At 44.0% G+C, this 25,966-nt stretch overlaps 1 protein-coding gene across 2 annotated transcripts in view; it reads right to left on the bottom strand.

Annotated features, from left to right (window-relative positions):
• Positions 1-25,966, bottom strand: part of ACER3 (alkaline ceramidase 3) — a 77,995-nt gene that overhangs the window by 23,606 nt on the left and 28,423 nt on the right. For both annotated transcript variants that reach the window (XM_053307538.1, XM_053307539.1), the window contains exons 2-7: positions 21,495-21,605; positions 13,055-13,107; positions 10,580-10,632; positions 8,394-8,475; positions 4,720-4,755; positions 2,370-2,428 (exon numbers count right to left, since the gene is read on the bottom strand). In XM_053307538.1, the coding sequence (XP_053163513.1) occupies positions 2,370-2,428; positions 4,720-4,755; positions 8,394-8,475; positions 10,580-10,632; positions 13,055-13,107; positions 21,495-21,605 (394 nt within the window). The remainder of the gene's footprint in view (positions 1-2,369; positions 2,429-4,719; positions 4,756-8,393; positions 8,476-10,579; positions 10,633-13,054; positions 13,108-21,494; positions 21,606-25,966) is intronic.

Below are 25,966 nucleotides of genomic sequence, written 5' to 3'. Positions count from 1 at the left end.
CCTCTTCTGAACCTTCGCTAGTTCTATAAGGTCCTTTCTGTGGTATGGTGACTAGAACTGTACACAGTACTCCAAATGTACCATAGATTTGTATAAGGGCATTACAATATTGGGAGTTTTATTTTCAATCCCCTTCCTAATGATCCCTAGCATGGAATTGGCCTTTTTCACAGCTGCCGCACATTGAGTTGACACTTTCAACGAGCTGTCCACCACGACCCCAAGATCCCAATCCTGGTCAGTCACTGACAGCTCAGACCCCATCAGTGCATAAGCAAAGTTGGGGTTTTTTGCCCCAATATGCATCACTTTACACTAGCTAACATCAACCCGCATCTGCCATGTTGCTGCCCACTCCCTCCGTTTGGGGAGATCCTTTTGGAGCACCTCACAATCTGTTTTGGATTTCACTGCCCTAATTAATATGCAAATGTGGCCACTATGTCAAGTGGATCACCTTTATCCACATGCCAATTGCAGGAGGGGCGTGGCGGGGGTGGGCAAGTCAGCCCCTTTGACCTACTGAAGGCACCTGTGGATGGCTCCAGAAGTCACACGGCATGTGGGATGCTGGGCATGGGCCATACTGGGAAGCTAAAAGGGCCGGAGGTGGCCTGTGCCACACCATAACATTACTATGCAGAGGAAATATCAAGGTTTTGGCAATCCCAGGGTGAGGGTTGCATTTGTAGGCAGAAGAGTTATTTTTAAACAGCTCATAAGACATGTATGTAATGGTGTTAACAAAATTAACTACTACTATTTAAGGGAGTGAAATCCAAAACAGACTGCAAGGAGATCCAAAAGTATCACGGAACTGGTTGAGTGGGCAACAAAATGGCAAATGTGGTTCAATGCAAGTAAGTATAACGCATTCTGGGACAAAAAAAACCCAACTTCATATATACACTGATGGGCTGGAGGGGGATCTCGGGGCTGTGGTGGACAGCTCCTTGAAAATGTTGACACAGTGTGCAGCAGCTGCGAAAAAGGCCAATTCTATGCCAGGGAGCATTAGGAAAGGAACAGAAAATAACCTGCTAATATCATAATGCCTTTATACAGATCTATGGTGCAGCCACATTCGGAATACTGTGTACAGTTCTGGTCACCATATCTCAAAAAGGATACTGTAGAACTGGAAAAGGCGCAGACAAGGGCAACAGGTGGTCAGGGGCCTCGAGCACCTCCCTTATGAGGCAAGGCTACAGCATCTGGGCCTTTTTAGTTTGGAAAAGAGGAGAACAAGGAGAGATATGACAGAGGTTTATAAAATTATGCACGAGAGAGAGAGAGAGAGAACGAACGAACACTAGAACCAGGGGTCATCTGTGGAATTGAGTTGGGAAATTCAGGACCAACAAGAAGTACTTTGAAAAATTATAATTATAATTTATACTATATAATTTAAACTATAATTATAGCGCATAATTAATCTATGGAATTTTCTGTCATGGAACATAGTGATGGCCACTAGCTTGGATGACTTTAAAAGGGGCTTAGACAAATTCATGGAGGTCTATCAATGACTACTAGTCTGGTGGCTATAGACCACCTCCAGCCTTAGTAGGGCAAGAAGTCTCTAAATACCAATTGCAGGGGAGCAACAGCAGGAGAGAGGAGATGCTTACATCTCTTTGCCTATGGGCGTCTCAGAGGCATCTGATGGGCCACTGTGGGAAACAGGATGCTGAACGAGAGAGGCCTTGGGCCTGAGCCAGCAGGGCTGTTCTCATGTTCTTAACTAGCTAGCACATTTTCACTAGTGCAGCATTAGTCTGGATGTCAGCCACTGTACCCAATGCTGCAATCCTAGCAGTTACTTGAGAGTAAGATCAATTCAACTCACTTGGGTTTGTCTCCAAATAAAGAAATCCAAGAGATGGAAAGGCATAATGGTTAGACTATGGGACTCTTCCTGGGACTATGACCAGGAAGACATGATAGCTACAGGTACCTCCATGTATAGAGGCCAGAGGCCTCAGAATACCAGTTGCAAGGGAGCAGCAGCAGGAGAGGGGGCATGCCTTCATCTCCTGGTTGGGTGGCTTCCCAAGGCCACTGTTTGAAACAGGGCGCTGGACTAGAGAGGCCTTAGGTATGATTCAGCAGGGCTCTTCTTATGTAGACCTGGATTCATATCTGCACGAAGCTCATCATGGTGACTAGTTACTCTCCGAACCTACTTCACAAGGTTGTTGTGAGAGAAGAGGAGAGAACCCTGAAGTCCTTGGAGAAAGGGCAGGATGATCACATAACAAAGAAACATAAACACAAGCGTGGGGGTGGGGGTGCATGTGTAGATGCATGCATCCCCTCTGATATTGCAAAGCGCAGTTTGGCATTTCAGATGTGAACACATTACTTACCATAACACTATATATACAGATCGCAGAACTAAAACAGCGACTAGAGCTCCATACATCACCTGTGGGGCAGAAAGGGGAAACTGGGTGAATTCTCTCTCTGTACTAAAGGTAAAGTGTGCCATCGAGTCGATTTCAACTCCTGGGGCTCACAGAGCCCTGTGGTTGTCTTTTGGTAGAATACAGGAGGGGTTGACCATTGCCTCCTCCCGCGCAGTGTGAGATGATGTCTTTCAGCACCTTCCTATATCTCTGCTGCCCGATATAGACGTTTCCCATTGACTGGGAAACATACCAGCAGGGATTCGAACCTAGATCCTGCAAAATGTTTCAGTAAGACTAACGCAGTGCTACATTTCCTTGCATGAAAGACATTCTAATAGGCTATTAAAAAATTAAATCAAGATGTTGCTAAAAGCCCAGCAGAATTGTGGCACAGGCTGCAGAGAAGCTAGGTTTACAAGGGAAGGCAGACGGATAAGCCGAGTATGTTAACGTGGCACACTCCTCCTCCTGAGCCCATGCACAAAAATATCCACACTCCACCTCCTCAGTCTAGTTCGTGCTTCTGATGAATTAGCCAGGAAGGCTCCAAGGCACAGAACTATGCTACTTTAACCCTTGCCATGCCCCATTCCAATTTCTTACGTGCCAGTGTAATGAGTCCGAGGAACAAGATTGGCAGGGCAGATACCGAATTCTCCGTCAACTGTCATACAGACAGATCAAATATTTTCTACAAATAGGTTTCCCTCCTTAACTTTTCCAGTTCCGGTTTCCTTTCTTTTGCTGCTACAGTTTGGATAGTTATAATTAAGTGGAATCTTCCTACTGTTAAATCCACTTAAATGCTACTCTTCCACTCGCCCCCACACTGCTTTTCTGTCCCTAGCTCCTACGCTCCCCTCCCTGCGGCACTTCACCTGCAGCCAGCAGCAACTGGGCTTGTAAAAGTCAGGGGGCTTGTCACAAATCCCTCCATTCCAGGGATCCCAGCAGGGTTGTGATCCACATTTTGGGATGGATGTCTGAGCAGCAGTGATTCTGAGGCATATTGCCAATATAAAGGAATGCATAATTATTTGCATTTCCCCTATATATATAACACAGACTGCAACAGGAGTGTTTACTCCCCCAACTTGCTTCCCAAAGCTATATAAGACAATTCTAGCATCTTCCATAAGTACTAAAGCAGTCCTCTCTCAGCTTTTACAAAAACCTACCACGTTCTGTGAAACTGAGTTACAGGTAGACCTATTCGTGGTACTGCTATTTGTGCTTCTGCTTATCCACAGGTGTCTAATTGTCACCTGACATCATTTTCTGTGGATACAAAGGGGTTAAGACTCACATATCCACGGTTCCTAGATGGCCGGAAATGACCTCAGAGGTAATTTCTCATTGCCATTTTGTCAATAGGAGCCATTTTGTGGCTCAATTTTTTTTTTAAGCCCTCATGACTTTTAGAAATCTGATGCCAGCACCACTGTAAATATTCTTTCATACTTTTGAAGGCTTATTAATTTTTTTAAGTCCCCTATCTCAAGGCCTAAGAATATTAAGTCGGGGAGCAGAGAGAAGAGGTTATAATCACTGTACATTTTCCTTCTAATGTCAAGGCAGTCAACAATTAAAACTGTGGGTTCACTTCAAGTTCATCAGTAACTTTTAACTGCCTGGCTCAGACACTTGTGATGCAGAATACCATACTCTTTTGCTTCCAAAACAACTTATATTTGAATTCAAAAGGTTTCTGCAAAAAAATAAAATACATACTACAGGATAACAAAGAAGAAAACAAAACATCAACCACACCACTGCAAACCGAGTGCTCGATTACTGATCACTTCTTTTGAACCAGTTACTACTTTTTGCACCTAGGGGTTTGGTCCCAGTGCAATGGGACTCTTCATGGGAGCCATGATCGGGCTGATCCCAATCCTGGCCATTCTCACATTGTGCTAGCAATGCAGAGGGTGATCAGGACGATTTGTCTGTGTCAACTGCTTTGAGAACATTGGTTGAAAAGAGGTATACAGACATTCATAGTAGCAGTAACAACATGTTCATTCACTCTAGTCCTGCTGCCTCACGTAGAAGAGAACATTTGCTCTCCTCCATGTGACAGCCCTCAGGCATCTGAAGCGTTCTGGGCATGCATGCTCCAGAACCACAGAAATTACTTTATCATGGAGCCTGACCACTCATGAGGGGGCCAGGCTGTATGGCAAAATATACTTATGGGCCCTGAGAACACACAAGGTCCACTGGAGATACCCAAGACACATCCCAAAAGATATCATGACGAACGACGACATGCCCTATTTTAAATCGAGAAAAACAAGTTCATTACCTGATGGAACACTGGCTGTTTCCAATTTAGGTAAACCTGAAGAAAGAAAAACAGAGTATTATGTATAAGGGAGCTCTGGTTGGTTCAAATCGTTGGTGGCCAGCCTGTGGCAAGAAATGTCACAAGCGATCCTCTCTGTAGACAAGAGTCAGGCCTAGATGCTTCCCTACTTCTCTGGCAACTGCACTATCAGCAGCAGCACTCCACCCCCCCACCCGGTTAGTAGACTAGAAGCAAAATCACCCCAAGGTGCCTGGAGTGGGGAGGGCTGTGAATGCTCTATAGGAGAGCTCTAGAAGCACCCTCTGAATGTTTGCTGCGTCAATGTCCAATGGAGAGGAGTGGGATGTATTTTTTAAAATAAATAATATTGGACTTTGCTTGTGGCAAACTTGCCAAAAAGGCTGGCCATCACTGGTTTAAATGTCCCATCACTAGTGATGGAATGGAGACAAAATTATTTATTCTTATTTTATTTAATTTATTTACCATATTTCTATACCGCCTGATATAGAAATCTCCAGGCAGTGTACAAGTTAAACCATAAATATAAAAACAATATAAAACATTTAAAAATTCATAACACAGATAGAGTTTAAGCTCGCCAATGCATCTAAAAAGGCAGCAGAAGGCCAGTGGAAGTTATCCGTTTGGTTACACATGAAAACTGGGACTCAAATATTTTGCAGAGTGGGCATGGACAAAAAGCCATCTAGTTCAGCCTCCTCCCCGCAGACAGGACCAATCAAGTATAATGAATTAAAAAACCCTGCCACAACCCAGAAGACACCAGGTGGTTTTAGACAAAGCCCTAGGTATGTTGATCCTATATGACCCTCTCATCCCACCCACCAGGGTACCATTTCTGCCCCTGAACCTGCTAGCCTCAACATTTGTGTAGGGTATATTTCAGCCTCCCCACCCACCGCAAACCATGAGGCCATCAACCCACATCAAATCTGGAGAACAAGCCTACATGTATGGCCCCCACACAGAGATAACTTCTAATATGGGAAAATCTAGAAAGCCTGAATTTGGGGAGGGTGGGTGCAATCACACTCCCTCACTGCAGGGTCACCTTAATCTTCTCTGCATTGTTCCAATTTCAGTATACGTGCTGACGAAGTGAGTGCTGGAATGATTTGCCCCTCAGATGGCTCAGGCAAGAACCGACCCCAGCAAAATCTCTGGTTCAAAGTTTTATGTTGATATGACGACTCTGAGAACCAGGTCGTAAGAACATAGGAACATATGAAGCTGCCTTATAGGCAGCCCATTGGTCCATCTAGCTCAGGATTGTCTACACAGGCTGGCAGCGGCTTCTCCAAGGTTACAGGCAGGAGTCTCTCTCAGCCATAACTGAAGATGTCAGGGAGGGAACTCGGAGCCTTCTGCATGCAAGTGCTCTTCCCAGAGTGGCCCCAGCCCTTACGGGGAAAATCTTGCAGTGCTCACAGATGTAGTCTCCCATTCAAATGCAAACCAGGGTAGACCCTGCTTAGCAACGGGGACAATTCATGCATGCTGCCCCAAAACCAGCCCTCCTTCCACCAGGTCACCACTGTTTAAGGGCCAAGCGTACCCAACAGCCACCACTTGGTGCAATAATCCTGCCAGGCAAGTATGAATGCCACATCACTAGAGCAGAGCAAGCAAGTCATGTCTTGCAAGGAAGCAGCCAGCCGACAAAGACAAGCTCAAAGGGTCGCCTCAGTGCAGGGCTGCATAGCTTCAGCCCTCTGGCTGTTATTGGACTACAACTCCCCTCATCCCCAGCCATAGTGGCCAATAGTAAGAGATGACAGGAACTGTAGTCCAACATTTGTTATGCAGCCCTGCCTTAGTGTTTATGGGACCAACACAAGTAGAAGGAAGGTGTTCAATAGGGAGCTCAGCACCCCAGAGGTCTGGTGCCCACTCAACTCACAGGAGGCAGCAGGGGAAAAACTAGCTGCAGACAGTGATGGTCAAAGCCTCCAAGTATTTCATTTAAGTATTTATAGCTGCACCCTTCTTCATCACCACGTGGATTAATGAGGCAGACAGACCTTTGCTCCTCCAGCTCCACCATCCTCAGGTCTCCTACCCCTCAATGAGCTCCGTTCTTTCTTCTCCTCTGCCACTTAATCCTGCAGTTGTCAAGATGGCTTGTATGATGCTACCTCTTTCGCTTCCCTTCCAAACCCACCTTTTCTGTGAAGCCTTGATATAGTGCCCTTAGTTCCCACCCCCCAACTACACCCTACTGTAACTAAACCTAAATACATGTAATTAGGAACACAGGAAGCTGCCATATACTGAGTCAGTCCATAGGTCCATCTCGCTCAATATTGTCCACACAGACTGGCAGCGGCTTCTCCAAGGCTGCAGGCAGGAATCTCTCTCAGCTCTGTCTTGGAGATGCTGCCAGGGAAGGAACTTGGAACCTCAGATGCTCATCCCAGAGCAGCTCCATCCAGAGGGGAATCTCTTACAGTGCTCACACTTCTAGTCTCCCTTTCATATGCAATAGGGCAGACCCTGCTTAGCTACGGGGATAAGTCATGCTTGCTACCACAAGACCAGCTCTCTTCCTTAAAGAGTGTGACCTCTCCGTCGCTTTGCATAGAATTCCTCCTCTTTGAACCAGGTGCTGTGATGCTGTTAGGGTTAAAGCGATTACTAGCTTCACATCCCTAGCTGAGGCGGCCCTTCAAGATCTGCCTCGCCACAAGAGACTGGAGCTTCTTAGAAATAGATATTTATTGATCTCCTTTTCCCAACCTCCATTTCCCTTCCCTGTTTTCACAGGCCTGTTCACACTATGTTACTGTGTAGAACAAGTGTCATCTAAATCAGGGATTCTCAACGTTGGGTCCCCAGATGTTCTTGGACTTCAACCCCCATAATCCCCAGCCCCAGTGGCCTTTGGTTGGGAATTATGGGAGTTGAAGTCCAATAACATCTGGGGACCCAATGCTGAGAATCCCTGATCTAAATGTTCAAGGGGGAAGGACCAGGAGGTCTGGGGTCCTGAATGCAAGAAGCAATAGACAAGACAGAATGAGGCATGCACAGGATGCCGATATGCAGGAGAGAGAACAGCAAGTGCTTTGCATGCAGAGGATTCCCAGGTTCAAACTCTGGGGCCTCTATGTAGACATCGGGAGCCATTTCCAGTTAATCAACAATCCTGCTCTAGATAGGTCAATGGCCTTAGTGCAAAATAGCTTTTCAGAGTTGCCAGAACCTAAGGGGTATACTCGTGGGTCAAATGGGCCGCAAGCCAGAATCTGGCTTTTTAAAAGCCAAATCTGGCCACCTAGCTTTGTATACTCATATGGAGATGTTCATTGTAGCCTACAGCTTTAAAGGATTTCTCTGTTCTCCACTTCTGATGCAACTTCTTCCAGTTCACGCTGAACTGTAGAAGTACAATGAGCCACTCACAGATTAGCACGCAGCACAACTTTATCCCTTTTCCTGCCGTCCCCAGTGCTATTTTCCAAGTGACAGGAGGATTGTCTTGTGCTATTTATACCTCGAACACTGGAAGAGTCCTCTGCAATTGAGAGAAGGCATGCATACGCAATGGGAGAGGGAGACAGTGGGTGGTTGAAAATATATTCTTGGCAAATGGCGGGGTGGTGGGAATCTATGCCACGTGTTGAATTCTACAAAGTGGTGCTACTTACTATGCTGACGACAATGCTGTAGGCTATTAGTAGAAACAGGAGTGGGTAATTGATTGTTTTCTTGTACTTGAAACTCTCGTACCTGAAAGGCAACAAGGCGCAAGAGGGACAAACATATAAATCACACATTTAAACCGCCTTGGGACTGTTTTGAATGAAAGGCGGTATATAAATTTAACAATAAATAAAAATAAATAACAATAAATTTACAGTCAGCCTCCCGGGGGCTTGTAAACAGGGTTTTGTGGGGTGGGCAAGGAACGGGAAGAAGAAGCCCCCGGCACTTGCAGCTGCTCCCTATGGACTTCCCTACATGCCCCCATCATCTGACCCTAATGCAGAGCAGGGAGACAAGCATTAGTGCGGGCATAGGCAAGCATGGCTCTCCAGCTGTTGTTGAGTGACAACACCACACAATTGTGGCTGGGGATGATGGGAGGAGGGGTTCAGTCACAGTAGCCTGCCCCTGGCCTAATGCATTCTCAGAGTTGGAGATGGACTGACAGAGTGATGGCTGCTTGTACAGTGCAGGCACATCCCATTTTCACCTCTGGAAAACACCTGCCACAGGTTTTTTTTTGTCTTCTTTCAGAAGAACTTGCCAAACATGCCTGGCCCAGAGGGGACAAAGGGACATGCACAAGCCGTGGGAAGCAAAGCCCCCTTGGAGCCACTTTCAACTCTCATAACAAGGTTCACATGGGAGAAAGACAGTGGGAAGGATGCAAAGCTCCTGGACTTCTCTTGGGCGGGGGTGGGTGGGCACCATCACAATGAAGTGAGCTTTAAGAGAGCATGGCTGCTGGGGGAGGGAAAGATAAGAAGTTCCGTTCATGCTGCGATGTAAAATATGTCATGTAACATAGAAGAACACAAGTTACATTAGTTTTTTGTACAGTTTGTGTACACCCAGGCAGAAACTCCGCATGAAACGTGAGGCAATAGGTTTTTCTCCAAGAAACTGGAGGCTGGCTGATGGGGATGAGATATGTGCTTTATTTATTTTTTTCTCGATCAAGCCTCTATGGTAACATTTAATGTAGCTAAGTTCTGTATGCTGCTATGAAAATTTGCCAACAGATCGTAGCTACTAATAGGGTATACGTAATCTAATTATTTGGGCTAAGACCTTAAAATGATATTGTGTATGTATACATATATCTATATCTATCTATAGACAACAAATATGTATGCATGTATGTACATACGTAATGCTGCTTTGTGCTGGGGTCAGACCATAATACTACTACTACAAGAAGCCAATGTAGTTAATTTTTAAGAGGTGTATAGACTCTGCACAGCCACAGGTCACCAAAAAGTACAGTCTACAGTATCTTCTGGAATTCAACATCTGAAAATCACAAGTTCCATTTAAGAGAGGTGAGGAGCCAAGTTTCTAGGCCTCAAGGTTGTAGGGAAAACACTATGCATAGCATTCAATGAATTACAATAACTGAAGGCCCAAATTCTGGGCACAAAGGTTACATAAGGACATAAGAGAAGCCCTGCTGGATCAGGCCAAAGGCCCATCTAGTCCAGCATTCTGCTTCACGCAGTGGCCAACCAGGTGCATCCGGGAAGCCAAAACGTGGGGGAAAGAGGGCAAGCACCCTCTCCCGTTGGTGTTCCCTAGCACCTTGTGTTCAGGGGCATGCCCCCTCTGATCCTGATGGAAATATAAAACTGCTGAGGGTCGTCATGGATAGCCCTATCCTCCATAAATCTGTCTAATCCCATTTAAAGCTGTCTAGATTGGGGGGGACGGGACTTCTCTCTACCCACTTGATCCATACTGTGCATAATGCTAATTATGCAAACCTAAGTAAATGAAAGTTTGCCTTGTTTACAGAGTCTGGGTCACCTGGTCCAAAATCTGGCTCCTCTTTGGCACAGAACACACACTGCCATGTCCTGAGTCTAGGAGTTCCCCTACTTACTTGGAAAGCAGAGCTTCCAATCTTTGGATTTCACTTCCCTCAATAAAAGCTAACAAAATAATGTAAGTTTTCTCCATTGGGAGGGTCTGTAGAATGTGGCATTGCCCTCTTCCTCCAACATGCAAATTCCACCCATCTTTAGCACCTTTTATTAGGCTATAGCACCATTTATTTCATGTCAGCAATAGCCTTCAGAGACATATTCTTTAAGCAGTTTCAGATATTAAAAAGATACTATGAAATACTTACAGGCAGTAGACAAACATGCAACAACTGTAGATCATTGGCAATTCATCCAACAGCTACAAAGAAGTAGAGGAATTGATATTTACAATTAGAGTAAGGTTCTACATTGGGTGACTTGTGAGGCATTTGTTTCCTAGCATGGCTTGCAATGTAAGGATACCACCTGCTCCAATAAGAGGCAAGATTCCATGGTGGATTACGATGGAGTTAGTGGTCCAGTAGTTAGCAAGAATCAACAGTAGGAAGCTACTCTCATAGACAGAATATAGCAGGGTTGACATGATTTAAATCACTTCTCCAGAAGACTCCATTTTAATGATTTAAATCACTACAAAATGATTATTAAACAGAATCTTCCTGACTAGTAAAAGTGCATTTTTGTTGTCTAATATAACCTTAAAATATATTCATCACTACTCAGAGATAGACGCAGGTTTCATTTTTAGGAAGAAGGTACACACTATACATTATAAACAGCTAATAAGCGAGGCCCACAGTTGACCGGACACAATCATTCTGCGTAGATTACACCAATAGGAAAGTTCAGGAAATTAAAAATACATCAGAATTTTTCATTGAGGTGCTTGCAAAAGGAAGGTAAGAGGGCAGTTTGGAATGTGTAGCTTTTCAACTTCAAGCATTATTCATTTTATGGAACAATGACCACATATGGTAAACATAAATTTGAATCTGAGAAAGACCTACTTATGTTGTCATTTTGGAATTAGTGAGCGTTAAAAATCACTGTAGGCCATCAGGAAGTATGACTTTATTATGCACAAATTATTCAAAATATAATAGAATATATTTAATCTGAAATTCAGATTAATTTTAATCAAAAATGGGATGATGATTTGGTCATTTTATTTAGAACCCAAGCCGATACATACTTGTGGATCAGGAGGTGGACCAGCTCCAGTTCAATTATTCATGGATATTTGGAGGCCATTTTTATCATGATATGTTAGGAGAGCCACCATCACCAACAAACAGGCTTTTAAATTGTACCAATAAATTTGTTTATTATAGCTAGTTTTCTTCAACAACCAACCAACAAAAATATTTTAACAAAATACACACATGTATTTTTGAATTGTTCACTATTTTAGTTATAAATGTAAAGTTTTCAAAACGCCCTGCAGGTGTGGAAGACCTATTAAGATGGCCCGCCCGAGATGGCTGCTACACCCAGGATTCCAAAAAGCTTTGCAGGGTTTTGATGTTGGTCCTGCCAGCGATTCTGTCGATGCCCTGGTGGGAAGCTGGAATAGGGAACTCACCAGGGCAGTAGACACAATCGCTCCTAAGCGTCCCTTTTGCCCTGCTTTAAAAGTGGCCCCTTGGTATACAGAGGACCTGCAGGGTCTGAGGCAGCAAGAAAGGCGAATGGAGCGCAAGTGGAGGGGAACTTGCCTCGAAATTGACAGGACACAGCATAAAGCCCATTTGAAGGTTTATGCGGAGATGATGCATGTGGTAAACAAACAATTCTGGTCTGCACGCATTCCTTCTGCAGGTTCACGTTCAGTACAGCTGTCCTGGGTTGTGAGGAGTTTGATTCAGGCTCCTTCCATTTCAAACCAGTCCCTGGAGACTTTGTTCTGCTGTGATATTTTTAATGGGTTCTTTGTGGACAAAATCTCCTGTATTCGGGCTGACTTGGATACCACTATTTCTGCAAAGCCTATGAAGGGGTGTCCAACTATCCCTCCTGCAGTATTAGACAGGATCAGTTTCAATCCGTGATGCCTGAGGGAGTGGACAAGCTGCTTGGGGCAGTGCGGCCTACCACTTGCTCTCTGAATCCTTGCACGACCTGGCTGCTTCTATCTAGCAAGGAAATTGTTGGAGATGGCCTAGTTAATATCATTAACTATAACTATTGGATTAAATATCAAAGGCTGATAGAGACAGCTGCTCTCCCGCAACTAAATATGAGAGAGTCACCACTTTGACGAGTGTCTTTCCCCCGCCCAGTCAGCAGGGCAGAGTTAGTTATAGCAATGATATCCATAAAAGCTAGTTATGTGCTGTGTGGGATTATCTGCCCTGAATCCACCCATAACTCTCATTTTTCCTGCCTCATAATACTGCTCTCCACAATTTTGTAAGCAACATCAGATCCTAAACCTTCAGGTCAGTCCCCCTTTCAAGAGAACCCCCAGCTTCAATTTCATACAAAGGTTGTTCAATTGCTGTTCATACAAAGAATGTTCAATTGCATACAGCCCCAATTTTCATGGGTTTTTAATTTGAGGTTAGTGCAGCCTAGTTTTCAAAAGCCTCCTGAATTATTTCCAAGCTTCCTGAACATATTTTATACACCAAACACCTTTTACCATCTGCTGCAAATATTTTGCATATTGTAATGGAGATATTTGCTTATTTAGATTAATTCATCATAAAAACCCAAAAGCATTCCAGGAACAGAAGCAAGAAACACCCATAAAAAGCTGTGTATATTTAAACAGCACTGACCTGCATTTCATACTTCAGCGTCATGTGAAAGCACCAGGAGCCCAAACCCACAGCTGAAATTCAAGGGGAAAAAGCATTAGGGGGCATGGTTGGCCATGATTGGGGGCAACAAAAAGCAGACATCTTCCACCCCCACAGACTTTGCTGCCTGTTACTTTAAATGCAAGAGTCTCAAACTGTAGCCTTCCTGCAGATGTTGGCCTACAACTCGCATCATCCCTGGCTACTGGCCATTGTGACTGGGGATGATAGGAGCTGTCAGTCAAGAGCAGGAAGGTTGCAAGTTTGAGACCCCAGCTTTAACTCATTAAGCTTGTGTGAGAACGGGTTATATGCAGGACATGCTAGTAGGGGATCCACCATATTTCCCTTCCAGTGCCCTGCATACCACACACTGCCCTGCCCTTAAAAAGGCAGCCTAATGAGAAATGGGATGACCAGCCCTCCCTTATTTCCCCCTTGCACCCTTCTCTTTCCTCTACAGCACCAGGTAGCCAATGCCATAGGAGCAAGTTGCCTGGTTCAGTCCCTGGTATCTCCAGTTAAAAGGAGCCTGGCAGACCCAGGAGACCCCCTGCTAGTCAGAGCAGGCAGTGCTGAGCTGCCTGTGGTTTGGCTGAAGAAAACAGGAAGCAGGTTGATCTTCCCACCAGGGATGGACACATATATAAGAACACCCATGATGAGAACTCCTGGGAAAGGTTAAGTGTAAAAAGTGATTTGACTGAATACTGGCAGTCATTTATCAAACCATGTAATTGACAAAACTCATACAGAAATACAGAAGTGGAAAGTCGGTAGTTTAGAGTTAATACAATACCTATTATTCTTTGAAACAAGTACTGGATGATGACAACATCCTCTGATAATATCTATCTATCTATCTATCTAATTTAACTGTTGAATTTTTATACTGCCTTTCATTAAAATAATCTCAAGGTGGTTTAGAAGACATTTAAAACAATATAAAACCCGCACAATAAAAATTACATTTGAATATTAAAAAAAAATACAAATCTAATTTAAAAAGTTTTTTAAAACATGGACAATATAACCAAAAGTACAAAGCAGCAGCAGCAACAAAACACTAATATAAACTCATATATCAGTAATTGTTTTAAATACATTTTCTTAGTTCAAAAATAGTCAGAAATGAGTTTAGGAACACAGGAAGCTGCCTTATACTGAGTCAGACCCTTGGTCCATCTAGCTCAGCATTGACTACACAGACTGGCAGAGGCTTCTTCACGGTTTCAGGCAGGGGTATTTCCCAGCCCTATCGGGAGATGTCAAAAACTGAAACTGGGACCTTCTGCATGCAAAGCAGATGTTCTGCCACTGAGCTATAGCTGCATCTCCCGTTTGTATGTGATTAATATGTCAAATAAATAAATATTTTAATTAATTTATTAAACAGCAGATAGCACTGAGTTAAAAAGACCAATGGTCAGATTCAGCAGAAGACAGCTTCATAAGTTCATATCCACATAACTATCAGGACAGGCTACAGCTATACAATGGCTGGTCTACCTGTGTCACACGGGCATTACTGGTGGTGCTGGGGTTGAGTATTCATTTTATTTATTCGATTTCTATATTTGTTTAAGTTTAGATATGTGTAATCTACATACATGGGTTCACTTGATAATCTGTTGAACAAGTCAAGGAAATCCAACAGGATTTTTGAGAGGTCAGAGAGGGCGAGGAGAGGAGAGGGGGTTAGATTCGGTCAGCTCCCTGACCTCCCCTGACGAGCAACAGCCGTCTCGCCCCGCCCGTGCAGTCCTGACTTGGCCAAGGAGGTTTGTTTTTGCAGACGAGACCTTCTGAAGATTCAGCTTGTTTGCAGCCTGACTGCTTTCCTATTCCACATGTGCCTGCTCCCCGAGTGCTTGGCTTGTTCCACCTGCCCTGAGGACCAGAGATCTCTTGTGAGAGGAGAGATTTCTGGAGCCCTTGGGAGCATCATTAGGAAGAAGCCACGCTAGAGGCGGAGCCAGCGCCCAAGGGGGGCGGCCTTTGGTGCCGGGCCTTCAGTGTGGAACTGGGGTCTGGGTCTGGGGGTAGGTTATATTAAAGGTGGGGTTGGGGTTTTTGGCAAATGTTTGCGAGTCCTTTTATTGGACTGTGCCAGTCCTTTTGTTTTCATGTGTTTGGGTTCTCTTAGGCAGGGTGATGCAGGGGGTGCGTCCGGCAGCTCTGGGGCAGCTATTACTGCTGTGGTAGGGAATAGAAGAATTAGCGTTGGCAGAGCAGCTGGCCATTCCAGGGGAAGGGAAACCAGCAATTCAGTCACTGTCTCCACTTCCGGCTGCCCTGTCGGCTCTCTGGTCTCAGGGAGCAGTTCCAACAGAACCTAGCTTTGCTCCTCTGCAATGCCAGGTTGGCTCAGAAGAAGACCAAAATTATCCATGACTTGATCATGGATGAGGGAGCTGACCTGGCTTGTATAACTGAGTCCTGGATGGGGGAGGCTAGTGGCCCAGTTTGGGCCCAGCTTCTCCCACCAGCTTACTCAGTGATGGAGCAGACATGGGGAAGTGGGTGGGGGGTGGAGTGGCTGTGGTCCATAGGAATACCATCCCCTTTGCCAGGGCCCCTGAGAGACAGCTGACTTATATACTAACTGAGTGTGTATTTCTGAGGCTGGGACCTAGGAATAAACTGGGGATTCTGTTAGTGTACCGTCCACCCCGCTGCCCAACTGACTCCCTAACTGGGCTGACAGAGCTGGTCTCAGAGCTGGTGTTGGAGTCACCCAGACTCTTAGTGCTGGGGGACTTCAATATCCATTGTGATGCTGACTTTTCTGGTGTGGCTCAGGAGTTCATAGCGTCTATGACAACTATGGGCCTATCCCAACTAGTTTCAGGACCAACTCATGTTGCCGGACACACACTCAATTTGGTCTTTTGTTCAGATCAGTGAGGTGTTCCATGGGTGGGGGATCCTGTGGTTTCCCCATTGTCATGGACAGACCACTACCTGGTTAAGGTTGGTTTCACAGCCACAACCCAGCCCTGCAGGGGTGGAGGACCTATTAAGATGGTCCGCCCGAACCTGGGACAGGGAACTCACCAGGGCAGTAGACACGATTGCTCCTAAGCGTCCCTTCTGACCTGCTTTAGAAGTGGCCCCTTGGTATACAGATGAGTTGTGGGGTAGGAAGTAGCAAGGTAGGCAACTGGAATGCAAGTGGAGGAGAACGTGGCTCATTTGAAGGTTTATGCAGAAGCGGTGCGTGCGGCAAAGAAACAATTCTGGTCTGCAGGCACTGCTTCTGCAGGTTCACGCTCAGTAGAATTGGCCCGGGTTGTGAGGAGTTTGATTCAGGCTCCTTCCATTTTGAACCAGCCCTGGAGACTATGTTCTGCTGTGATGCTTTTAATTGGTTCTTTGTGGACATAAGAGACATAGGAAGCTGTCATATACTGAGTCAGACCATTGGTCTATCTAGCTCAGTATTGTCTTCACAGACTGGCAGCAGCTTCTCCAAGGTTACAGGCAGGAATCTCTCTCAGCCCTATCTTAGAGATGCCAGGAAGGGAACTTGGAACCTAGATGCTCTTCCCAGAGTGGCAGCTCCATCCCTTACAGTGCTCCATATCTCCATATCTTACAGTGCTCACACTTCTAGTCTCCCATTCATATGCAACCAGGGTGGACCCTGCTTAGCTAAGGGTACAAGTCATGCTTGCTACCACAAGACTAGCTCTCCTCTCCAGAGAGAAGAAAATCTCTTATATTCAGACCAACTTGGACTCCACTGTTTTTGCAGAGTCTATTAAGGTGGTGTCCATCAATTCCTCATGTAGTATTAGATTGTATTAGTTTCAATTTGTGATGCTGGAGTACACGGATAAGCTGCTTGGGGCAGTGTGGCCTACCACTTGTTCCCTGGATCCTTGCCCGACTTGGCTGGTTCTATCTAGCAGGGGGATTGTTGGGGATGGCCTAATTAATATCATTAACTAATTGCTGAGGGAAGGTAGGGTGCCTCCTTGTTTGAAGGAGACAATGATTAGACCACTTCTTAAGAAGTCTTCCCTAGATCCCTCAGTGATGAATAATTATAGGCCAGTCTCCAATCTCCCATGGTTGAGCAAGGTGATTGAGAGAGTGGTGGCTAACCAGCTCCAGGTAGTTTTGGAGGAAACCAATTATCTAGACCCATTTCAAACTGGTTTTAGAGCAGGCTATGGGGTTGTGACAGCCTTGGTCAGCCTGACTGATGACCTTTACCAAGGAATTGACAGAGGGAATGTGACTCTGCCGGTTCTTTTGGATCTTTCGGCAGCGTTCGATACCATTGACCATTGTATCTTTCTGGATCGCTTGGGGGAATTGGGGATAGGAGATTTGCAGTGGTTCCACTCCTATCTCCTAGGCAAATTCCAGATGGTGGAGCTTGGTGATGGTTGCTTTTCGAAACGGGAGCTATTATATGGAGTCTCTCAGGGCTCCATTTTGTCACCAATGCTTTTTAACATCTACATGAAACTGCTGGGTGAGGTCATCAGGAGATTTGGTACAGGGTATTATCATTATGCTGATGACACCCAAATCTTTTTCTCCTCCTCATCAGGAAATGGCATTCACTCCCTAAATGCCTGCCTATGGGCAGTAATGGGCTTGATGAGGGATAACAAATTGAAGCTGAATCCAAGCAAGACAGAGATGCTCATTGTGGGGCATTGGAATTTGAAGGATGAGTTAGATCTTCCTGTGCTGGGTGGAGTTACACAGGTACACAGCTTGGGAGTGCTCTTGGATCCAAGCCTCGCCTTGGTATCTCAGGTGGAGGCTATGGCCAGCAGCGCTTTCCATCAACTTTGGCGGATTCGACAGCTGCATCCATTCCTTGAAGAGAATGATCTCAAAACAGTGGTGCATCAGCTGGTAACCTCCAGGCTCGACTATTGCAATGCGCTCTATGTGGGGCTGCCTTTGTACGTAGTTTGGAAACTTCAGTTAGTTCAAAATGCAGCAGTCAGACTGGTCTCTGGGGTAACCCGGAGAGACCATATTATGCCGGTCTTAAAACAGTTGCACTGGCTGCTGATATGTTCCCAGCCAAAATGCAAAGTGCTGGTTATTACCTTTAAAGCCCTGAACGGCTTGGGTCTGGGCTACCTTAGAGAGCGCCATCTTCTGTACGATCCCCATCACATGCTGAGGTCATCTGGAGAGGTCCATCTCCAGTTACCACCAGTACATCTGGTAGTGACTCAGAGCCGGGCCTTCTTTGTAGCTGTTCCTGGCCTACAAAATGCATTTCCGGCAGATATCCGTAATTTAGGATCACTGTTGGCCTTTAAGAGAGCACTAAAGACTTACTTGTTTGGCCTGGCCTCCCAAAGTTTAATTGTTTTAAAGTATTTTAATTGGTTTTAAATTGCTCTGAATTGTTTTAAAACTGTTTTTATATTGTTTTAAGCAATGTGTTTTTAAATGGTGGTGTTTTGGGGTTTTTTTGGATGGGGTGGTCTAGAAATGAAATAAATAAATAAATAAAATAATCAGTTTAAACTTGTTTTGATTTGGACTGACCTGGTTAATCTGTTTAAGTGTGTCTTTTTCATTTCCTTTTTCAATTTGTTTAACCTGCTTTGTTCATTTACATTTCTTTTTAGTTTTAAATTCATAATCAAAAGGCAGTTTTTAAAAGAGAGAGAGAGACCTTGTAGCAATCAGCCCCTCCCTTACCCTAAAGAGTGAACCGGAAGTGAACCCTGTCCTGTCAGGCAGTGACCTCTGGGAATCAGCCACTCAGCACACAGTGACCGGGACCAAGAGGGCCTGGCGGCAGGAAGTGAAGTGGGTCTTTGTTCTCTCAGAAAGAGCCAGGAGGGTGATGAGAGAAGATGGAGAGCAGGCTTCGTGAGCACAAGCAATGAAGTCTGGCTGCCTCATGGCCAACAGCCACCATGGAGACTTCTCTCATAGAAGGACATCTGCAGATCCTTGACAGACAGGATTGCAGGAAGCTTGAATTCTCTCCTGGAGTTTGTGGTGAGTTCATGGGAAAAGGAAGCCAAGGGCTTTTGGCTTCAGAAAGACTTAGACAGGGAATAGTGTGATAGCTAGCCTGCGTTAACTATTTTCTTTCATTTTGTGTTACACAAAATCCTTACACGTGGTCCATTCTGTTTTATTTTGTAACGTAACCTTCTAAGCAACTCTAGCCTGTGCCCTTTTTATCCAACCAGGGGGCTCTCTGTACCCTGTAAAGGTGATTTTAAAGGTTCCTTGCAACTGGGGGTGCTTTTTGAATTATCCTTACAACTGGGTAACCACGATTTTTAAAGCTTGCCACTCCAAATACCAGCTGAGGTTTTCTTTGGAAGTAATCTTGTAAACTACTGAGTATTTCTTTTTACTGCTAACTCAAGGCTGAAAGAACCTCAGACTGAAGCAGACTGTAGTATTTTGAATAAAGCTTTTCTCTTTTTGTTCTTTATATTTCACCTGCCTCTAAGTGGATTTTTAACAAAGGAAAAAGGGGTTTTACTCTGGTGCAATCATGCCTCAATGTTAATAGTTCAACAACCTACCAAGTTTGCTTTTCACGTGTAGACTGCACGTGGAAGATTTTCTGTATTTTTCCATTGGTAAATGAAGGAGAGTTTCCCTGGAATTTCGCCCACACCAGAGAGGGATTAACTCTGTGAAAAGTGGGCGTGGTGGCAGCAATTACCAAGAAACTGTTAAGTTTTAAAGGAATAGCCTTTTTTTGAGCAAACATGAAGGGAGTGAATCTGCATTTTTCTTTCCCCCACATAGAGTTGCCTTGAGACAAAGGCTGGGCTTAAATTTGCTATTTGCTACAGACCTATAGTGGCTTTGACTGTTACTATGGTTTGTTTGCTTCCAAGAATACCTATACAATTATTCACATGGTTTTCACTCCAGAAATTTAGTGGCTAATGCCCTATGATGTTCATACTATGTGAGAAAAGCCTGAAGAAATCTAGCAGGGATGGACAGCACAGGCTGCACATAGTTGTTCTGTGAAGCATGTAGGCTCTTGTCTAGCTAGAGAGACTTTATTACAGTCTTGGACCAGTACAGAAACATGAAGGAAGGAACATAATGTCACACCTGTTATAATAGCAACAATATAGTTTTACAAATATACAGGGACATAGTAAATTATTCAACTACATTAGTCATTATGTGTGAAATGAGATCTACACTTTATCTTCTCTTCCTGGTATACCATTAATCAAACGTAAAATTAACGTCTCTTGTGAGTCCCTGTAAAAATTACAATATAATAAAACATGACCCACATCCTCTATGGCCTGTGCATCACATGGGCAGTAGTGTTCAGAATAAGGAACCTTGCCACATAGATCAGTGTGCCAAGAGCAATACATCAAAGTGGGCCAGCGCAAATGCTCTACGGTACTTAGGAACGGTTAGAGCTTGACAATAATCAGTTGGCTTGGTACTAGAGGCAAATCTCCATATTTTGAATGGTCTCGGGGCCCTGCTCATCTCCTTTTGTCATTCCATATATAATATTCTTTGCTTTACAGCCTTTTTAGCTTGTTCATAACCCATCGTATACACTGATTCAGAAGGAAAGCCATAGAAAACAAGCTTTTCTTTAACAGCTGACTTTCAATTCCGTGATTGGAATTGTCTTCAAGAATCAGTGGGGACAGCCCCATTGGAGAGAATACCATATTGCCTTTGTCTAGGGCAATATACACAAAAGAGAGAATGGTCTGAAGACACAGATCACGGTTCTACTAACAATGGTGTGACTTTGTTTGATTTTCTACACAGGTCTGACTTTAGATAGGAAACCACCTGGGAACCCAAACTCTTCAGTCTGGGACCAAGTGACCTTAAGGACCACCTCCTCCCATACAGTTCTGCCTGCCCTTTGTGGTCAGCCAAGAAGTCCCTTTCAGATATCCCACCACCAACTGAGGCACAGATGGTGGGAGGTGAGGAAATGGGCCCTCTCTGTGGCAGCACCCAGGATGTGGAAGAGATTAGCTTGCTCCATCCTTGATGGGTTTCCATAGACATGGAAAGACTTTCCTGGTTAGGGAAGCATTTAGATTTGATTTAAAAATAAATAAATACTCCCCACTCTGTTGTTGCATTTTTAATTTTTTATTTTATTTTAGTGGTTTATGATTTAACGGTAACTTTATATTGTTTGCATGTATTGTAAGTTGCCTTGTGTGTCCTTTTGGAATGGAAAAGGGGATAAACATCCTGATAAATATACAATGTACAGGGTATAACTGTACAGCTGGGTTGCAAGAACAACTGAGAAGGCAGATGTAATGGAATAATCTAGCCAATCTAGGGAGCAGAGCAGATTTAACAGTCCGCTTTTCTCATTGAACAAAAGTTGCACACTTATTACTTTTAAGCTAAGCAGCATAACTGAAAACTGAACAAAAGGCTTCTCACTTACCTGTGAGGCACAAATAAGCTGCTATATACCGCTTTTCAAGGCCATCTTTATAACTTTGAATTGCACCATAGATTGGAGGTAGAATGAAAATCAGGTTACTGAGGGTATTCCCTGCCGGAAAGAAACCAAAGCAGAAATGGATCAGTAAAAAAACAGAAACGTCAGATTAATTTCAAGGTAGCTCAGACAATAACTTCAATGTTTTTCAAGAGAGGAAGAAACCAACATGGTTATTCCAAAGTTCTCTGTTTTTATATACTACCTTTAAAAAAGGGGAAATGTATTTTTCATACAATCAGGTAAGAATATTCAAAGCAGTTATTGCATATTCTGAGTTTATATGGCCTTTGACACAGCAGGAAATATGTATGGTAGCTCTACGTTGTCCTTCACAACAAAATATTTTTCCCAAAGACTGGACATATCACTGATCAACAGAGACTTGCTTTTTGGGCGGTATACAAATGTGTCAAATGAATGAATGAATGTACGATACAGGTCAAGCATTTTTAAAGCAACAACTGTATTAGAGCAAAGAGATACAAAACCAAAATCAGCTGAATTGTTATAACCTCTAACAAAGTTAGGTATGGTTTTTTAGGGCGGATTCACACGGCATGCTGAACCTGAAGATCTCAACATATCCTGCCCTACTTGCATTCCAGAACCCAACTTTTATAAGTAAGATCTGAGGTAAGGGACAGATATCAGGTTTCAAATTACAAGTAGAGCAGGAAATGCTGAGATTGGAGAGTTTGTACAGCCTCTGAATGTTCATCTGGACCCTGGAAGGATGGTGCATACGTGTTCCTGGGGCTCCAGCAGCTCAGTCTAACTTCAGGTTTGGCGTATTGTGTGAAGCCACCCTATAACTGTGAATGATCCACTGAATAGCACTTTTTTTATTTTTATCCTGGACACCAGGGTTACAATTGCCCAAACACAATTTAAAAGAAAATTTGCAATTAAAACAATGCCCTTTGTCAAAGAAGACTGCTTACATTCCTGTTCAGAGATGCCTTCAGTATACCAGGTGGCCTGTAGGAGAAACATGGCTATGCAGCTGGGACTGGCTTCAGCTTTAGGGGCAAGCAGCCCTAACAACAGATACTAAAGAAAAGTAAGCAGCCACCGACACAATCTTGACTGTGTGGAATATTTGACTATATCTATGTAGCAAACATTCCTCCCTGTTTGTTTACTTGGGGTGGGGGGGGCACATGTACCCTGGAACCCTTTGGAGGTAGTAAAACCAAACTGAAATCCTTAAATGGCATTCCATAAATCAGCTTTAAGAGGTGGTAAAAGGTCTATTTCTTCATGGGTTACTAGAAAAACCGTCAACCAAGACAACACATCAATGGAAGATTCCAGTGGAACTAGCACTTACTTGGTTAAGGAATGAGATACATTTTTTCAGGGACTTTTATAACATGTAATAATTACAAATGATTATCCAATGAATTCTAGAAAGACTTGAGCTGATCTAGGCACTTAAGTCCATTTAAACTTTACAATTTTCTAAGCAGAGCAGAGCACAACCTCCACACAAGAAGAAAGGACCACATACTAAAGTAGCAGACTTCAAGCTCTTCAGACCCACTTGTAAGCCAATCGTGCAATGTGGGACACTTTAAAAAAAATCAAATCTATTTGTATTTTAAGAAATATTTGTCATCCCTCTTTTCCCCATCACCTCCCCCTCCATCCATTTTTTTCCTTCTCTCAAAAACCCCCTTAAAAATGGTGATTCTGTGCATCTTAGGTTCAGGTGTGACTCATGTGTGGAGAGGGGCAATAAGAAGAGCAGTAGAGCATATATTTTGCATGCAGAAGGTCCCAGGTTCAATCCCCAACACCTCCAGTTAAAAAAGACAACATTGGGCTAGATGGACCAGTGGTCTGACTCAGTATAAGGCAGCCTGTATGTACAGAATCACAGAGGCCCCACTTGCCACTAGGATATCCAGTGATGTACAGTATGCATGAAAAGGAACACATTCATTGGGATATAAGTGTTTGTTTCAGCTACTCAATCAGTACACAAGGAGTCACATCTTCAAACAATGCAAACTGCATCCTTTTTAAAATGGAGATTGATCTCTGATCTCCGCATTGCATAGGAATTCCTAACAGCTGAAGTTCTCTTAGGCCACTTTAGCAAGACACAATTTGCATTCTGTCTCCGAGATGCCGCTGCACTGACATGCATTGTACATGTTCAAATGTTAATGTTTCTGTCCTCTCTGAAAAACCACACCCACCATTTTCTATCATTGAAATGGCAACTGGCCAGGAAGATGGCTTTTGAGATTGCCATACATTCATGCCATCCATTAGGGTGGACACACTGGTCAATTGACCAGTGAAATACTAACAACAATCAATCTATTATCTGATAAACAGTCAAATATTCCATGAAGCCATGATGCTTGAAGAATTGGCTTGCTGCCTATTTAACACAATGGCCTTTAAATGCCAGACTCATTTTTATAAAAAGTTGTAGTTTGCTTTATTTTCATTTTTTTTTAATCCATCAACTGTAGGCTGACCCTGGTATTCCAGGATACCAAAGGGAAGAATTGTTCACATTTATAGAAGTCTTATTTAATATGGTAATTAATTCTAACTTACTTAAATGTTAATCTTCTTGATTTGGAACTGTTAAGCTAAACAAATCAGTTACGTATTAAACTTGTTGATGAATAAAACATCAATATACCACTTTTCAAAGTATATTTTTTGTTCTAAAACAGCTTTCAAATACTTTATAAATATTTGACTGACCAATTGCCCAACCCTGGTTACTGTAAACACCTTGAACATTCATCAGTAGTTTCTTGGACCCAAGAAAACAACTGGACAATAACGGCAGGTGATTTCTCACCATAAACATGCCACCCCACCCCACCCCACCCCCAGAAGTGGAAGAAGTAAGGCCCTTGTAATGCTAGATGGCCACATTGTTCCTGGAAGAAAGCTTATGCAAGGAAACAATGTTATCAGTGAATATGGCAGAGAAGTATGGTAAACAAATTCTGTGTGCTTAGCCTTAGATGAAGCTGAAAAATTAACACACAAACAGAATTCCAGCAAAATAACCAGTGAACAAAGCATGGCCACATCTACCCCCATTTTTGTCCTTGCTTTTCATGCTTCTGTTTAAAGGCAGCATATTTCTCTTGGGCTACTAATGATGCCAGGTGTACTGCTTTTTTTAATGCGGTGAACAAGAATATTAACTCCAAGTCAAGACACCATGAGCCACAGGAAAGAGCAACATTTTTCATGAAAAGGGATGTTAAAAATGCATCGCAGTGGTGAAGACTGGACTGCTTTTGGCCCAGCTTTCAAGTTTGGAGCATATCTCTGGTGCACTGGACACAGAGGAATCTACAAATCCACTTGGCAGCTCATCAATGGCAAGTGTCCCCAGCCATCTGAGGAGCAGGACACCCAGCAGCACACAGATCTCCTCCCCAGAGGTTGCAATTCCCCTGACATTTTTGAGAAGGTAAGAAACAGCTGGGATCCCTTCCGAGCAGGAGGAGAGGGCTCCCCCTCTTTCTTCCCATCTCCATGTCCCAGTGCAAATGACAGAAGACCCGCCTCTCTCCTAAGCCCTCTGCCTGTGTGCCAGGAAAGGATCTGAGGGGAGAGAGGAGATTGGTGGCAAGCACAAATAATGGCTGGCTAGTGAACGAAACCTAAATCTGTGGATCCGTGACTATATGCATGTGTGTGAGTGCACACATACTAGGCTTCATCATGAGAGAAACCTTGGCTAGGCCTCCTGGAACTCCTCCTAGAACTTGGCTAGGCCTCAAGCCCTATACTAATTTAATTTATTACATGTTGTATACCTTGCCTTTGGGTCTACAAAAGGTAGGTTTGATCCCCAACTCACCTCAATAATTGAGCAGCAGGTTCTACTCACTACCAGCCTTCTGTCCTGCTTCCTCTTACACCACCTGCACTCCAGAGTATTCCCAGTAATGGTTCCTTTCAGTTCCAAATTGAGTGGCAGACCAGAATTCCAGCACATCTGCTGAAAGGATTTCATTCCAAATCCCTTCTTGTCTCACATCTACACACTATCCTAGAGAGAGACTGGAGTCCTATGACAGGTTTAATCCTGTCCCCCCGCAGCTCTAAGTAACTTTAGGAATTGCTGGAGAAAATGAAAGCAAAAAGGCAGCCCTCTACATTGATTTTATATACATTGATTATATAATCTATCAATCAGCCACATTTTGCAGGGCTACTGGGGAGTAGGGATGTGCACGGAACTGGTTCGGAGGTCCTTTATGGACCTCTGAACCGGTTCGAAAGGCAGCCGGTTCCGCCGGTTCGATGGCGGGGGGAGGGGTGCTGCTTTAAGAGCAGGGGTGGCTGCACCTACCCCTCCCTCTGCTCTTCCCTCGCCGGCACTCCTTTGTTCCAAAGTTAAAGGGGGCAGCGTGCACTGGATA

This window comes from Hemicordylus capensis, chromosome 3, assembly GCF_027244095.1.
Source record: "Hemicordylus capensis ecotype Gifberg chromosome 3, rHemCap1.1.pri, whole genome shotgun sequence".
In the NCBI taxonomy this organism is placed as follows: Eukaryota; Metazoa; Chordata; class Lepidosauria; order Squamata; family Cordylidae; genus Hemicordylus; species Hemicordylus capensis.
Note: the sequence above shows the minus strand (reverse complement) of the source record. Positions and strands in the feature narration are given on the sequence as shown.